The sequence below is a fragment of the Mirounga leonina genome, unplaced genomic scaffold (genome assembly GCF_011800145.1).
Source record: "Mirounga leonina isolate KUSES-001 unplaced genomic scaffold, KU_Mleo_1.0 Mir_127, whole genome shotgun sequence".
NCBI lineage: Eukaryota > Metazoa > Chordata > Mammalia > Carnivora > Phocidae > Mirounga > Mirounga leonina.
Window position 1 is genome coordinate 53,500,815 of NW_023270316.1, and position 17,426 is coordinate 53,518,240.

The 17,426-nt window shown below is 44.3% G+C and overlaps 1 protein-coding gene across 5 annotated transcripts in view; it reads right to left on the bottom strand.

Moving 5' to 3' along the window:
• ENOX1 (ecto-NOX disulfide-thiol exchanger 1) overlaps positions 1–17,426 on the bottom strand; it is a 551,749-nt gene that overhangs the window by 61,608 nt on the left and 472,715 nt on the right. For all 5 annotated transcript variants that reach the window (XM_035003320.1, XM_035003319.1, XM_035003323.1 and 2 more), the window contains 2 exons: positions 10,852–10,959; positions 6,305–6,361 (listed from right to left, as the gene is read on the bottom strand). In XM_035003320.1, the coding sequence (XP_034859211.1) occupies positions 6,305–6,361; positions 10,852–10,959 (165 nt within the window). The remainder of the gene's footprint in view (positions 1–6,304; positions 6,362–10,851; positions 10,960–17,426) is intronic.

Below are 17,426 nucleotides of genomic sequence, written 5' to 3' on the forward strand. Positions count from 1 at the left end.
TGCTACAGGAGCTGTAATTTGAGGAGAAGACCAAGTTCTGGATGTCAGCATTTAGTATATGAGGAGAGTCATATATTACAGGGTAAAGGAAATTTTCATCCACGACAAGTCCACCTTCTTGATTTTTAAACATCTACCGAGCAAGGGTGACCTCAGGCACCTACATATGTGGGTCCATCTCTCCCTGAAGAAAGACAAAGTGGCCACTGGTTTTCTAGTTGAGCTTCTCAAGGGTCCTAAAGCTCCTTATATATCTATGTATCACATCCCATTCCTGTCAGAATCTCTTCTCCATGGAGCCAATCCTTCTGATAAAGGGCTCATCTCCAGAATTACTGGAAACGTGCAAATAAGTTACTTTACCAAGTCCATGATGCTCACAGTGATACTAACTTGATGGTGGAGAGTGAGCCCTGATAGAATGACACAGAGGACAAGCAAGTTTTGGTAAGGGTGGGGTGCAGGAGAGGTCAGCTTCACCTGGGCTAGAACCATGTCGACATGACTCACCTATGGATCTCCAGAACCTGGCGCAGCACCTGGCCTGTGGAAGACCGGGGTAATAACAATACCTAACATGTACCAATGGTGTCCACACCGCTAAGCCATGCTCACGATAACCCTGTGAGGCAGGTGTGATTATTACCTTCATTTTAGAAATGAACAAAATGTTGGTGCAAGGTGGTAGTTATCACTCAAGGTCTCTTGGACAGTAAGGGGCAGAGCCAGGATTGAGGCCAGGCTGCTTGGTGCCCAGACCTGATCCAAACCCCTACACTCTGCCACCTCCCCACTCAATGACTACTTGATAAACAGAGTGAAAAGAGGATGGCAGGATAAAGTGGCAACTCCGTAAGGCTGAGGGTGGCAGGACATGGTGAGAAGAGAGATTCCCAGGGCTGGAGGAACTGTGATGTCTGTAGTCTCACTCCCCAGTCCCGCTAGGCTCATGCTCGCCAGGTCAGAGGCTCATGTTGCCTTCATAGAGCCTGTGGGATGAGGTTTGGGAAGAGTGAGTCCTTTCCTTGTCTGCCCCCCTCCAGTTCCAGGTCGGGAAGGCCCCCAAGAGCAGGTAGCAAGTTGTTACGGGAGGAAAGGATGGAGCCCAGTTATCTTTGCCGTTTGAGAATATGGGCCCATTTTCCCATGGGGCTTTTTTTTTTTCCTGCCTTGTTTACCACATCAGTGTATATTTTTACCTCTCCTGCTCGCCAGCCTCAAGGATGAAAGCCACGTTCTGAAACTGGGCAAAGGACCCAGCTCTTGCAGAAGTTCCGCCATAGACACCATTAAAATACATGGTTAAGAGTGGCTTTCCACCGCAGTGTGCTAAACTTGAAGAATGTTCTTCACACAGTATCTCTTCTCTACACTCCTAACATCTTTACTCCGACAGATTTAAAGACAACTCTGAGGATTTACTTTCTTACAGAGGCAACGTGAAAAACGGAAAAGTCTTTTCTCTTTTGTGTTTTTGTTTTATTGTTGGGTGGGAAGGGTGTTGTACTTGACAGTGGGAACCTTCAGTATCATGAATTAAGTCTCTTACAGGCTGCAAATGATTCCTCTGACCCCAGTGTGTGAGCCTGAACTGGGCAACCAGAAGATGTGGTGTCGCGGCTTTAGTACAGCAGACACAGCGTGGGAGCAGTGGAAATTCGTGGGAAACTTTTAGACCAAACTGTTCATATACTGCAGGCTTCAGCAGCCACTTTACTTGATTCTTCCAACTTCCTACATTTCTCGCATCCTCTCCCTTCCCCTCCACGTTCTCACCAAACATTCACATGTAAGGATCATAGGTACGGGGATAGCTCTGGGAGGAAGGTCATCAAAAAGAGATGCAAGATGAGCACAGATGATCTTTTTTTTTTTTTAGATTTGGGTATCTGTTATGCATAATTACCAGGGGCCAGCCTAGTTGTTTAGCAGTTCTGGGGATTAGGAGATGGCTCAGGGACAGAGATAAAAAGAAAATTCATAGTTTGCTTTTTAGGAAAGGAAATTGGGTCTGGCATAACTGAAATCTCTAAATGAACTGTGATCAAAGCTAGTGTTAAACTCAGCTACACTTAGAAGGCTGGACTGCCCAGCTGTCATTCATGTATCCAGTTCCAAACAGAAGGAAAAACCTATTTAAAATCAGAAAGTGCAGTTACTCTTGGAGAGCAAGGCCTTTGCAGGTGATCTCAGTTTCTGGCTCTGATGGTTTTAAATCAGACCTCAGAAAACTTTTCTCATGTGCATGAGCTTGCAGATCTTGTGATAGGGGATAAGGGTAGGTTTTGTAAGGTGCTTTGGTTTGGGGACCTCAGGTGGTGTTGGTCAGAGACTGGTTGCTCAATAAAATGTAAAAAGAGGAGAAAAATAATAGTAGCACACCAAATCTAGGTGTGGTTAACATCCCATCAGCCTGACAACTCTTGGTACTAAGGCAACAGAGTTAGTAAATTGCAAGACTAGACATATTTTTTATGGGTCCTTTCAGGACTACTAACGGATACCATAAGCGTGCATCTGCTACACCACATTCTAAATGCTAAACAATTCTGTAAATCTGACGCTCCCTGCTAGACTTGATGACACAGCTATTAATATACGGTATCCCCCAGAAACAAATATGAAAGATGCAGAACAAGATTTACGGGCATGTTAATTACAGCATTATTTATAACAGTAAAAAATGAGAAGTTAAATGCCTAACACATAGGTCTGTCGTTCAATTATTGCGTATCTACATTACACAGTCATTAAGAATCACGTCTTTGAGGAACATTTGGTGACAAGAAAAATACTTACGATATAATGAGAAATCAAAAAGGTACAAAACTGAAAACAATATGATAATATTTATTTATGGGTTTTTCCCTCTGGTCATATATATGCACATGACTGGAAAGGAGGAAAATAAAACATTAATGGTGGTTATCTCTGAGTAATGAGATACTAAGTGTTTTTTTAACCTCTGTATTTTTTTTCTGTAATTTTCCAGTTCCTTACGAACTACTACTTCTACAATAAAATGTATTGTTTTTAAAAAGCACTTGTCAACTCTCACAAGAATATCCAGCTAAGCCAGCACTGGTCCTATATAATTGTTATTAATAAATAATATATAAAATTTCTGCCCATGTGAATAATTATAGTGAAAAAAAAAATCTGTATGTCTTTGTCAGTAACCTCTAGGCCAGAGGCTTTAAACCTCATGATCTGCATTAAAATTCATCCTGTCAAAATCCCGCCTTCCACATTAAATACTATTTATGTTGTTAAGTAAAGAGAGGGAACTGGTATGTTGAGTACATAGTCTGAGCCAAGTGTTTATGCACATGGTTTCCCTGAGCACAATTATGGATGGGGAAGGTAAAGTTCAAAAAGGTTGAATAACTTGCCCTGCTCACATGGCTATTTGGGGGTCAAAATGGACACAAAACCTCTCAGTCTGGTTTGAAAGCCTTGATTTTTTCTACCACCGCAGAGCTGATAGAAACTTTAGATGAGACACAGACTTCATTGCAGACATTTAAAAATACCTCCACAAGATATTGCACAGTGCTTCTCATATGTGGCCAAAAAAACTAATTTTTGCTTCTTTTCATTCACATCACCCCAGTGAAGGTAGTAGGGAAATTGCCCAAAGGAGACAACACTACAGACAAAACAGAGAAAGACAAGTGAAGAGCCCACCTACTGGGAAACCTCTGAAACAACAGGCAGTGATTATGATGATTACCCTCACCTTCGGGCCGGTGAGGCAGTGGCCACCAGTGGTGACCAGCAAGTGTGGCTGGGCTAGATCTTCCACAAATATCTCACTCACCTCTGGTTACAGTGCTGCTCCTCCCTCCTACTTGGCCTGAACCCCATCTCCCAATGGTCATTTCTTCTGCTGATTACAAAGCCCACATTCTGCATTCCAGAGAGGAGTTTTTCAAAGCTAAAAACTTTCCTTTAGGAAGGACAAAAGACCTCAAAGATGATCTTCCACTTTTTTCATTTAATAATGAATGGCTTTTGATATTTCTCAAAATGAGAGCCTAGCGACTAGATATTGTGGTAGGCTTATCTTCACAAGTATCGTCAATTTAACCAACAGATGAGCTCATAATCATAATTACATCCTGCTCAGAACCTCAGTTACAAAGTAATTCCATGTCCATTCTCTCATTTGCTTCTCACCATCAGTCTTATGGAAAGAAAGGCAGGTAACTCCATCCCCATTTACAGACCAGGAAACTGAGGCATACTGCCATTTTGGCTGGCTTGCTGGATTTGACAGAAGGCACAGAGGGACTGATTGAGGGGAGAAAATGTGAAGGTTCTGGTTGAGAATGTGGCAGCAGTGTGTCATTGGAGGACAGGACCCTGGAAAAAAGCTCTAGGGTAAGGATGGGGCTTATGAAATATTCGAGTGGGAAGAGAAACTACTTAGGTAGAAATATTGCCTGTGGAGAGCTCTGTATGAATGGCTTCCTCCTCTCCTTTTCTACTTTCTCAGTCCTCTCCATTCTTCAGAGCCAACCCAAATCTCACAGCTCTGGGAAGCCATTCTTTTTTTTTTTTTTAAGATTTTATTTATTTATTTGATGCACACACAGAGAGAAAGAAAGAGAGAGAGTGCACAAGCAGGGGGGAGGGGCAGAAGGAGATAGAGAAGCAGACTCCCAGCTGAGCAGGGAGCCCGATGTCAGGCTCAATCTCAGGACCTTGGGATCATGACCTGAGCTGAAGGCAGACGTTTAACTGACTGAGCCACCCAGGCACCCCCCGGAAAGCCATTCTTAATTATCCACCAGGAAGAAACCATAGTAATACCATCTTAAGGTTTTCACGTGCCTTAGCTCATTACAACATCGTGACACATTTCTGAGGGTGGCTTTGCCATCTGTTTTACAAACAGGAATATGAAGCTCAGAAGGGCTCACCTGTCCCCTGCTGACACAGTTAATAAGCCGCAAAGTCCAGATTTCAAACTACATCACGTCACAGCTGCCTCACCTTCCTGTACACTTATCACATCTTGTATATCGCCCAAGTGTCCCCTCATTACTCGACTCAGTTATAAGTTCTTTTTTTTTTTTTTAATCTATTTGACAGAGAGAGACACAGTGAGAGAGAGAGCACAAGCAGGGGAAGTGGGAGAGGGAGAAGCAGACTCCCTGCTGAGCCAGGAGCCCGATGTGGGGCTCGATCCCAGGACCCTGGGATCATGACCTGAGCCGAAGGCAGACGCTTAATGACTGAGCCACCCAGGCACCCCTCAGTTATACGTTCTTTGAAGGCAGACAGCAAGTCTTATGTTTCTTTGTAACCACCCCCACTGCCAGCATTTAGCAGAGGTCCATGTACACAGTAGGTTCTCAATAAACGTCAGACGTTAAGTATCTGTTTGGTAGGAACAGTAGTTATTAAGAGGGATTTTTTTGGTACTTTGTATGTCAGGCTTTCTGCGGTATATAATTAAAACAAGAGTGAACATGAAGTGTATAATTTCTCCTAGCTCTAGCTTAATCAGGCATTCATTACCATGTCTGATTCTGTGTTATATGAAAAGAACTGCTTAGTAAGCATTTTCTGTGATGAGGATAACCAAACACATACAGATTATCAGAGAGATTTTCAAAAAGACAAAAGCGAAACCATCAAACACAGGGAGAGACAATGATCTGCAATGGCATAATATTTCACCTGGGACTAAGGACCTTCCAAGGCAAAGAGAGTACCTGACTAAGGTTGGGCAACTGGATACCAAGGAACGCTGAGATAGGAAGTCGGGGTGCTAACTGGGATCCTGTGTCAAGAAGATGGATGCACCACCCTACTGTTCCGGGTCAGAAACAACAGAGGCAATGCTTTCAAGGGCTTTTCTGAGAGAAGGGGTTTGCTCTGAAACCTCTCCAGCATAACAATCATTTCATTACCATCTTCAGTGACAAGAAAACTTAATAAATGTACATGCAATATACAACTTATTACCTTGTTTGGTCCCATTCCATTTATCCTCCCAACCCATCATTAGTGTATAGCTTTGAAAATACAAAGGGCTCAAAGAAATTCGCTGAGATCAGAATTTTAACAATATAGATTGGCTCAAGTACCTTGAAATTGACATTTGGTAATCTCAGCTAATAATAGCAGTGCCAGTCTACCATATTTTATTGCCAAACCATTCATAGTAATCTTAATAAGCCACTGACAGGCAGGGCTTCTGACTTCTTTGGTGTTATAAATAAAGTGCCACATACCTGTGGGCATTCAACCAACATCAAGAAACGAGAGCAAATACCAGGTTAGTGGTACTTACATTTGTGTCCTCATGGCTGTGGCCATTGGTCTCGACCATTTCCTTGGTACCTTTTAACTGCAAAAGAAAAAACAAAAACAAATCAAAAATCCCAAATGAATAAGCAAGCATATCTGTTAAGTATGTATCATCCTGTTAACTCTGATTTATCTTGAGGTCACACTTTATAAAACCTTTCGAGGAAAAAAAAAACAGATGGAGCACATAATTCTAACGAGTCTTATTGAAACCAGTTTGAGACCAATATTTTATAAAACTTGATGGCTGGCAAAAAAATAAATGGGTCTTGGTCATTATTTTTTAAATAATAAGATTAGAAAGCAGTTCCATAGGCATAAAATGTATAAAATTGGTTCTTAAGAATAATAAATGATTTCATTCCCTAGTTGTATTGCTATTAATTTCAACCCTGCAGTGTTTGCAAGTTGCCACCAGCTAAAGGATGTTATACAAACGATTTCTCGTGAATGATGTATTTTCGGTTGTTCTAACATGCCGCAGTGCTACTCGACATGTCTTCCTTGAGAACATATTTGAATGACTGGCATTGTTTCTGGAGGCCTAAAAAAAAAAAGATGATTTTCTTCTTTTTGTAAAGGAAGAACTGGGAAGACATTTCCTTGGTCACTGAGGCATCAGAAGAAAAGCTATTTCTCATGAGATTTTTAACAGTGAACATTTGAAAACACTACTTTCTTTACTCTCTCTCAGAAGGCTTAGGAGAGATCACTTATCAGGAGATTTCTGGAAACCTTTAATTGGCATTTTATCCTCGCCTGGCTCAAAGCAGACATTTGGAAGCAGAGAGCAAGGGCAAAGGGTGAGCAGACCTTGCAGCGGTTCACCAGTATTTCTTCCTGGCTTATTAGTGCTCAGGAAGCAGCATCTTTGTCATCATCTTTTTTTATGCCGAAAATAAAGTATTCAGGGCAGCAAATAAATGCTTAAAGTTGGAAAGAAAAGAAGAAAATAAATGCAGCTATACTGACAATGTGTCTGATCCAGAAGATTGGTTCTTCCTGGTTATTTGTACATACTAAAATGAAAGCTGCTTTTTTTTTTTTTTTAAAGACAATGTCCAGTTCTCAGCAAGAAAGCCACACGCTCTCCATGCCAAGAAAGGGGCTTTGCCAAAGGGGGGGTAACATGAAGAAACTGAGGCTGGGGCAGCTGACTATGGACCAGAGGCTCTTTGGCTCACTTCCATATGGCTCCCACTTGAGAAACAAGAATTCTGCCCACTGATTTTCAGGGCTCCCTCACTGATGTTTCTGCACACAACAACTACAATGTGTTGCAGACATGAAAAGTGAACGAGCCCCACAGTGACAGCAAGACCAGCCATTATCAGAGGGCACAGAAGGACCTAAAACCCTGTGTTCCTAGCGAAAGGTTTCCGTCTTGCAGGCGTTCCTCACATTTCTCCTCACCAACCCTCTCTGCTCCGCTTCCTTGACACAGCGGGGAAGGCTTTGCTATCTTGCCGCGGAAGTAAAGGATCATGTCATGAAAGCCGGTTCCACCTGTACAAGTTTAACGACACAGACAAGCTCACTGCTCTGCTCCCTAGTAAACAGATTCCATCCTGCTACTCCATGTCATCCTGTCTGAACGCTCCCCTGGGCTCTCCTCGTACTCCCTGCCCACCGGTCCTGTTCCCTCCCCTGCTCTCTTCCGCCAGAGCCACCACAAGCCACCGCTCCCTCCCGCACCTGCAGGCTGGCCCCTGCTTTGCCCTCACTGGCCTCTGCCCGTCCTCTCCTCCAGCCGCTCCTCTCCTCCAGATGGAGCGGAGGAGTGTCCTGGCTGATGACACCTGGGCTTGTGAAGAAGCCCCAGATGTCGGAGGCTGACACCTTTGGAAAAGAGGTGACGGGCAGGAGCCAGTGGGGCCTGAAGTGACCGAGAGAAGCCGCATCCTAGCAAACAAGGAAGGCTGGGAACCTTCTGGAGAGTCTAGGGAATAAGAGTCTCCCCTGATGGGGATGGGGCAGGGCCTAATGATGGTAAGTGTCTGCCCTCATGACCTATTCTTTCTTTTAGGATTCTCATCACATGGCATCACTCTGAATAGCAAAGTACCGGGTCTTCAGAAAAAGGTCTATCTTTTCCTCTGCGTGTGTGTGCGTGTTTGCGTGCGTGTGTGCGTGTGTGTGAATGATAGCAAGGCTCTAGGCGCATGCAGTCCTGCGTTCCAAGAGTGCTGCTACTTGTTTAGGCCCTGTCTATGCAGGCACCGAAAAAGTGTTTACACATGTAGTTACGCTACATAAGTCCAAAGAAAGCCTCACGGGGCAATGCTCACAGAGGTGTAAAGGTGCGTTTGCAAGTGTGTGTCTGTGTGCGGGGGGCTGCCTGCAAGGCGATGGGAGGAATGTATCCGCTGTGTGCTCCCAACTGCAAGGGTGACAGGGGCACCCGGCTAGGGGCTCCCGGGAAAACGGCCTGGGGGCGGCAATAGCACCCAAATGCATTTGCTTGCAGTGTGTCACTGGCCTTCTCAGACGGATGGACGTACTTTTGATGTCTTTGCTTGCAAAGAGCTATCCCATTCATTTTTTTTTTTTAATTTTTTATTGTTATGTTAGTCACCACACATTACATCATTAGTTCTAGATGAAGTGTTCCATGATTCATTGTTTGTGCATAACACCCAGTGCTCCGTGCAGAACGTGCCCTCTTTAATACCCATCACTGGGCTCACCCATCCCCCCACCCCCTCCCCTCTAAAACCCTCTGTTTGTTTCTCAGAGTCCATTGTCTCTGAAAGGGGGGAAATCGGAGGGGGAGAGCTATCCCATTTAAATGAGCAGAGCAGATCTAAAAACGATTCCTTCCCAGTCGTATTTTCTAGCTCTTTAATGATTTTAGTTGTTCTGGATCTTCCTCATGTTCCCCATTTTTTTTAAGTAATGGAGATGGAGGGCGCTGTGGCATTACAGCCCATCTGTGCACTTCCTGCTCTCTAAAAATGCGGGCCTAACAAGAAGACTCTGGTGCTTTCTGCAAACCTCAGAATCTCTTTTTGTGTTGGGGGCTTAGACCTCAAATCAAAATACAGGTATAGCTCAGAGGTATTGCGGGTTGGGTTCCAGACTGCAATAAGGCGAGTCAACTGAACTTCTGGGTTTTCCCGTGAATATAAAAGCTAAGTTTTTACTATCCTGTAGTGTGCAATAGCATCATGTTTAAAAAGACAATGTACAGAAAAGATCTGAGTCATCTGGAGAAAGGAGAAATCCACCCCGCCCCATCCCAGCAAATTGAGGAGGGGGGGGATGGCGGGGGGTGGGCGGGAAGGAGGGAGAGCACAGAACAGCAAAGCTCAGAGCTCTGGCTGATCAGGAGCAAATTTGGACCAAATCAGCGCTGCTCTTCTGGAAGTCTTTCAGTCATGCAGAGGAGGAAAGCCCAGCGAGTTGGGGGCTCCTAGCTAGCCGGCCACTGTGAATTCAGTCAGTAGTTTTCGTCCAATCGAACATCACCCAAAATCACACAGATTCAGCCTCAGTCTACATTACTCAATCTGTCCTAATCACATAATCACCAGTTTCATAAAGCATTCTCCTCCAAAGCTTATGAAGTAACTCCACTTTTCACTCACAAGTCACTTACTACTTCCAGGGGAAAGGAACGAAAACTCTATTTTCCTGCTCCCCAGCCACAAGAATCTAAAACCACTTGTAAAGTGACTGAGTCACAGCTGGCTATATTCTCCCGGGGACATATTTTCAGAAATATCACTTTTGAAGGTTTTTATATGGTGGGTGAAAAAAAAAGTAAAACAAGCTAAATTTGATTACCCCCAAAGGTTGGGGTTACTCTGTGTGATTTTTTTTCCCCTCCTCCCAATTACCATTCATTCCATCATTGGCAGCATGGGAAGGCCAGAAATAGGAAAGCATTTCAAGAGCCCTCCCGTGTAGACACCGGGCTCAGATTTCACTCAGATTTCACCGTGCTGCTGAGCAATCCATCTTTCGCTGTTGTAAGACAATACTTCCAAATCCACTTATCAGTGTCAGGCCACACTTCCGTATCAAAGAAAGCCGGGGTGAAATGGTCAGATTTACAAACTTCATAGAAAAGGTCTGTTGCTCGCTGTGGTTATTAGATAAGTGCCTGATGCACGGGGATGATTTTTCTTTTTTTAACGTCCCTATGAATCAGTCATTCCTATTCATTTGTCTGCCTGAGTGCTGCAGGTGATGCTAAACGCATGTTCCTCGCTGTTACACTTGAGGGGAAACTAGCTGCTTGCTTTGACATACATCCGCATCTCTGATACTTTAAAACTTTATCAAAATTCATTTGTCTTTTGGAGTAAACTTTCACACGTTGCTGGCGGGCTCGGGTGGTCCCCACTGGGGCAGGAGGGAGAAAGCTTATGAATACCATGTAGTAATGCTGCCAGAAAGGTGTGATGGGGCCCGGGTGGACCAGACAGCAGACGGACTGCAGAAACAGCTGGGTGCCTGTCGGGCAGCAGAGGTGCATGGGCCCGGGATGGAAATGGTGCCCGAATTGGAGCTGCTGCCTCAGCTTACCTGTTCCTGGAGGACTTTAAGTAATGCCTGCGTATGTGACTGTTCTTCCTTTGCTTGCTCCAGTTCTGACTTTTTGTTGTTTAACTCCTCCTGGATGGTCAGCAATTGCTGTCAACGTAAGAACATTTGAGATAAGTAGGATGGAAGGCCAGGTGACTGTAACATTCCAATGTGTGAGAAGATTTTCGCAAGTCTTAATAGCTTAATCCACACTTCAGTTAACTTTTGTGCCCCCACCCCCATCACTTAGTGTAACAATATTACAGGGTTTTTTTTTAATATTTTATTTATTTGCTTGAGAGAGAGGGGGAGAGAGAACAGAGGGAGAGGGAGAAGCAGGCTCCCCACTGAGCAAGGAGCCCGATGCAGGACTCGATCCCAGGACTCCGGGATCATGACCTGGGCTGAAGGCAGACGCTTAACTGACTGAGCCACCCAGGCACCCCAGTATCACAGGTTCTGACATGTTATAAGGGTGTTGGGACCCTGCTGCACAATAAAACAAGTTTGTGCTAAGGATCTGTGAAGCCACCCTCAAAATCCTTGGGATAAAAGCGTATTTGTAAAAATATGTGGAATAGTGTTGATAGACAACAGGTTTTGATAGATGAAGAAATTAAATAATACAAAAAAACTGGATGTGATACGTCAGCTTGCCCAAAGTCACTTCATTTGACGTCAGACAGGAGGGCTGGCCTTCCAGCAGTAGCCCTGTAGAGCTACTTCACCAAGTGGCTGGGACTGCAAAAGATCCTTTTCCTTTCTCTGTTGTGACGGTGATGTTTTATTAAATCAGCAGGACTGAAGTCCAAACTGCAATCAATGTATCAGCCAAGAAAACTGCTGATATAAGCTGTCAAAACTCTAAGCTATGGCCTACACTGCTATTTTTAAGCAGGGCCACTGAAGGGATCTTTGTAAGCCTTGCCTTGCGCTTCCCTGGCCCTATCAACTCTAACTCATGTTGGGGCTTATCCTTGTCTGCTGGAAGCACTGTGCTGCCTGGCACGAGTTCTCTGCACCGGGGTTATATGTGAATATACACATAGGCTGGGCCACGCATTCGAGAGGCTTCGCAACGGGCCGCAGAAACGGCTCTATCGACTCAGAAGATTCTTAACAACAAAGGGCTAGTTTGAGCAGACCGAAGAGCATCTCTTCCGCTGCCGTACGTAACTACCGCTGCGCAAATGACAGCAAGTGTTTGCGCATTCCTGCCACGGAGGTAGCGGTCTCCAGCACCACGCCTGCTTCTCTGGGGCCCGCCGCACAGCGGCCTGGCCGTTCGTCATACCAAGGCCGGAGTAAACCCTGGTGCTGGACTGCTGATGCTTAAACCCACCAACTGGAAGGATTAAGTTAAGTCTTCAAAACCCCGTTTTGGGGGATGTTGGGGAGTAGGCAGCACTCAGAAAAACACACTGTGCTTTCCCTTGGGCTCGCTTCTTCTGTTCCCTCCCTTGGCACTGGATATACATTTAGGAACCTACTTTGGTCCCCTCCCCTGCACCCAGCATAAACAGTGATTTCCTCGCCATTTCCTACAAACTCTGTGCCTCCGGTTTCACCACCTGCGCACGGGAGACTCCCATGTGAGGTGATACACACACCCCGCACCAGCTCCCTTAGCACTGTATGTGATTTAATTGTGCATCAGTTGATTAAAGTAGAGAAACCAGGGAGCCCATATTGTCCTCTGGCACCGTGACAAGTACCTAAAATGACTGCTCCCAAAGTGTGGGGAGGGACTCTGCTCCTTTGCTCTCATTCATGACTGGCCCCCGGAACCACTCCCCGGGAGAGGGGGGGGCTGGTGCTTGGACTTCGATGACGCCCAGGGAATTTTTACGTATCAGACAAGTTGCAAATCCAGTCCTTAAGCCTCCTTTAAACGGGAGCCAAACAAAGGGCAGGAAATCGTCTTCAAAGGTAGGTCACTTATGTCTGCTCACTGCAGCACTCGGGCCGCAGGATTCAGCTACAGCTAGCGTCCAGCAGAAGGGGGTTGGCTCGGTCAGTGTCGGCCATCTGTACAGCGGGACTCCATGCAGCCGGGGAAAACCACAAACATCCCTGCACGTGGAGGAAGCACACAGCACACTGTGCCCCCACGGAAACGGCAGGTTACAAAAAGGTCTCGCTGAATTTTGCAACACGTTCATAGACAAGGATCTGGATACTTGGTATGGGTGAGTGGGTTTAAGGATCTTTAGGTCAGTTTTGCTGGTAATTTTCTGGTATGTCTGTAAGGAGCATATGCTGCTTGAGTAATGTTATTGCCGGCACTAAATAAGTAAGAGGGGAAGTGAGAATTCTATTGGAATCTGCTATTTCATCCACACATTTATAACACCGCTTTATTCTACTGAAACACACACACACACACACACACACACACACACTCCTTCCCTGGAACTCATTTCTCACTGAGGCTTCTGTCCTATTCCATTCTTCCTGGGAATCACACTTTCTTTTTTTTAATTGTACTTATTTTACTTTTTATTTTTTAAAAATTTTTCTTGGGCGCCTGGGTGGCTCAGTTGGTTAAGCAACTGCCTTCGGCTCAGGTCATGATCCTGGAGTCCCTGGATCGAGTCCCGCATCGGGCTCCCTGCTTGGCAGGGAGTCTGCTTCTCCCTCTGACCCTCCCCCCTCTCATGTACTCCCTCTCTCTCATTCTCTCTCTCTCAAATAAAAAAAAAAAATTTTTTTTTCTTATTTAAGTATAGTTGACACAGGATGGTATATTAGTTTCAGGTGCACAACATAGTGATGTGACAATTATATGCCTTGCTCCGTGCTCAGCACAGTAAGTGCGGTCACCATCTGTCATGATACGGTGTTGTTATGATATTACTGACTATATTCCCTATGCTGTGCTTTTCATCTCTGTGGAATCACACTTTTTAAAATAAAATGTCTTCTCTGTCATCCCCACTTCCTTCTCCTACGTAGGCAACTACTTCCAATGGTTTCTATCTTTTTTGAGTGTGTTTTTCTAAAATATATATTGTTTTCTGAGGATGCCTTTTTTGTGATTTTGTCATATTTCTTGTTATTTATATTTTTACTAAGCACTATTTTTTAAAGACCCATCCATGTGAATATGTACACATCTAACCTGTTGCTTCCGAGGGCTGCATAATATCCTACGGAGTACGTCCACCCAGTTATACCTGATCCACTCTCCCAGAGAAAGCCACTCAGATGACCTGTAGTTCTCACCCTATCCAAGGTTGCAGTGGAACATGCTAGTGCACGTTACCTTATGGACCCGCAGGGGGGCTTCCCTGGGATCCATACCCAGCGGTGAAACCGCTGCTCTGGAGGGTGTGCCTAAGATGTCAAGTTGCCCAACCTGCCCACCCACCGGGGTGTCTAAGAGTCCCTGTGTCCCACAGCCGCACGAACACTTAGCGTTACCCACCCAGCTTTCTAATATTTGTCAGAGTTCTCATATTTGTCTAATAATATAGAGATTCTTCATTAAACCTTCTTTTTGTACTTCTCTAACTCCTTGTGATTTTTAAATATCGCATCATATGCTTGCTAGCTGCTGAGGTTTATTTACACTTCTTAAAAGACTATTCAAGGGTAGTGGTTCTTAAATATGAGAATCTTTTTTGAAGATTTTATTTATTTATTTTAGAAAGAGAGAGAGAGCAAGCAGGGGGAGGGACAGAGAATCTTAAGCAGACTCGCCGCTGAGCCCCACATGGGATTTGATCTCACGACTCTGAGATCATGACCTGAGCGGAAACCAAGAGTCAGATGTTTAACCTGCTGAGCCACCCATGCCCCGCAAATATGGGGAACTTTTCAAAACAATACTGATTCCTGGGCCATCGAGAAGACCAATTAACTCAGAACATCTAGGCAATGATACCTTGAAAAATAGCAACAACCACCTTAATAGATAATTCTAATGTGCAACTGGGATGGAAACCACTGCTTCCATGAATGCTCATTTAAACCTCATTCTACCCCAGCATGACTTCCACCCAGAGTGCCCTACTCACACTGTCCTCACTCACTGATGCTTTTCTCCTGGCTGGCCAGCCTGCCAGGTTCTTATCTTCCTGCTCCATGCCTTCTCCAGGGGATCTGTTCACATCCATGTCTTCAAGGGCATATCCCACATGCTTATGCTTTACAAGTGTGACTTTACAGCCTCTGCCTCATTCCTGCTACCCGCTAGACCCTTAACTTTCAGTGTTTCAAGCTCTGCCTACGATCATACCTCCCTTCCCGTACCTGAATCTGCTCCCCCGGAATCCAGAGTTAAAAGCTTGAAGTCCACCCCTTTGTAACCTCCCTGCCCATTCCTCTGCCTTTTCTCCCTCCCATCCTCACCGTCATAGTTAAGGCAACCCTTTCCTCCCCTCTGGATCTGCTTGTTCCCCCAGTCATTCACTCTACACTCCTGAGAGAACCGACCATCGGAAAATTCAAGTGCTCCCGTACTTAAAAAATATTACTGGTTCAGCATTTGTCACAGAACTAGAACAATGATACTAAAATTTGTATGGAACTACAAAAGGCCCCCAAGAGCCATAGCTCTCTTGAGAAAGAAGAACAAAGCTGGAGGTATCACAACCCCAGATTTCAAGACCCACTACAAAGCCATCGTAATCAAAACAGCATGGTACCAAAAATAGACACACAGATCAATGGAACAGAACAGAGAGCCCAGAAATAAACCCATGCATAAATGGTCAATTAATCTACAACAAAGGAGGCAAGACTATACACTGGGGAAAAGACAGTGTCTTCAGTAAATGGTGTTGGGAAAACTGGACAGCTATATGCAAAAGAATGAAACTGTATCACTTTCTTCGACCATACACAAAAATAAATTCAAAGTGAATTAAAGACCTAAATGTGAGACCCGAAACCATAAAACTCCTAGAAGAAAAGGTAGGCAGGAATTTCTCTGACGTCGGCCATAGCAACATTTTCCTAGATTTGTCTCCTCAGTCAAGAGAAACAAAAGCAAAAATAATCTATTGGGACTGTACCAACATAGAAAGCTTCTACACAGTGAAGAAAACCATCAACAAAACAAAAAGGCAACCTACTAGATGGGAGAAGGTATTTGCAAGTGATATAGCTGATAAGGTGTTTGTATCCGAAATATATGAAGAACTTACACAATTCAACACCAAAAAATGTGGTACGCCTGAAACTAATGGAACACTGTGTGTCAACGATACTGTAACAATAATGATTTAAATATACTTTTGGTTCCCCAACCTCTACTAGATAAAATACAAACCAATGATCTCATCCTTCCCTGGATGTGCCAGGTCCTTTCCTGACTCTGTGCCAAGCTCACTACCTAGAATTCTGCCTGGCAGATTCCTATTCCCTCTTCCACTTAAAGAATGCTTTCAGATGAGCACCACTCATATGATGACTTTATACAACAGAAAGCAGCCACATCCAATAGGGAGCCATGACTCCTCACCAGCGCACACAGTTAGGCAGTGAAGTGGGGGCTCGACTTAATTCCCACTCGCCCATTCGGCCTGGTGCCTTTGTCTATGGCAGCACCTGCACAACCATGTGCGGCATCCTTGGGTTCTTCTCCAATAAAGACCTCCCTCCCTCAGTCACCCAAGCAAAGTTAATTGTCCTAACTTCTATGCTCCCAAAGCACTTAATATGCCATACTACCTTTCATGGGTATCTCCCCAACTAGACTATATCCACCAATGGTAGGGTCAATAATTAGGGCATCCCTAACACATAGTAGGTGCTGAATGAATGAATGAGTAAAGAAAGGAATAAATGCTTGCTCTGGTTTCCCCACTTCTATGGGATTAAGCCAAGATCTAGTAGAAAAAACAAAAAAAATACACACACATAGATAAAAACCAAAACAGCTACAATAACAAAAACTACCTGAGGGTCTGTCACTGGGCAGTTCATTATTGTAGACATCAGGACACATGGGGGACACATAGGGAGACATAGGGAGCTTTCAGAAAAGAATAGCAGTTCCATGGAAGACGTTTTCATTCATGACTCGGGCAGTCCCAGAGCTCCTCCTTCATCTAATGGGGATTATTTCTTAAAAGGCTAAGGCAATCTACTCATTGAATGTGTAATTCTGTAATTTCCTCCCTGTGTTCCATCAAAAAAAGCAAACAAAAAAAAAACGCCACTAGAGGAAAAATAAAATCAACACCCGCTAGACTGTTTTCCAAATTCTTCCAGATTAATGTTTTCTTTTATTTACAAAGCCTAAACTCGTGAATCTAATATTTATGTATGCAAAACAGTGGTGGTGAGTCAAAACTGCTATTCTTCATTTGACTAGATGTCCCGTATAAACAACGAGCTAATCCGCCGCTAGATAATTTAAGTCAGCCTTTCTGGTTCTTCTTCACTTGAAATGTATGAGACTGTATCATCTTCTTTCTAGTTTGAATGTTTAAGTGCTAAAATACCTCAATTACAGAAGTTCACAGGCAGCTAGAACTTAATCAGAAGAGTCTCTCGGTTGGATTGGCTGACTGCAGCATAATTTTAATTTAACACTGGAGAGTATGACATTAAGCAGATGCACTATT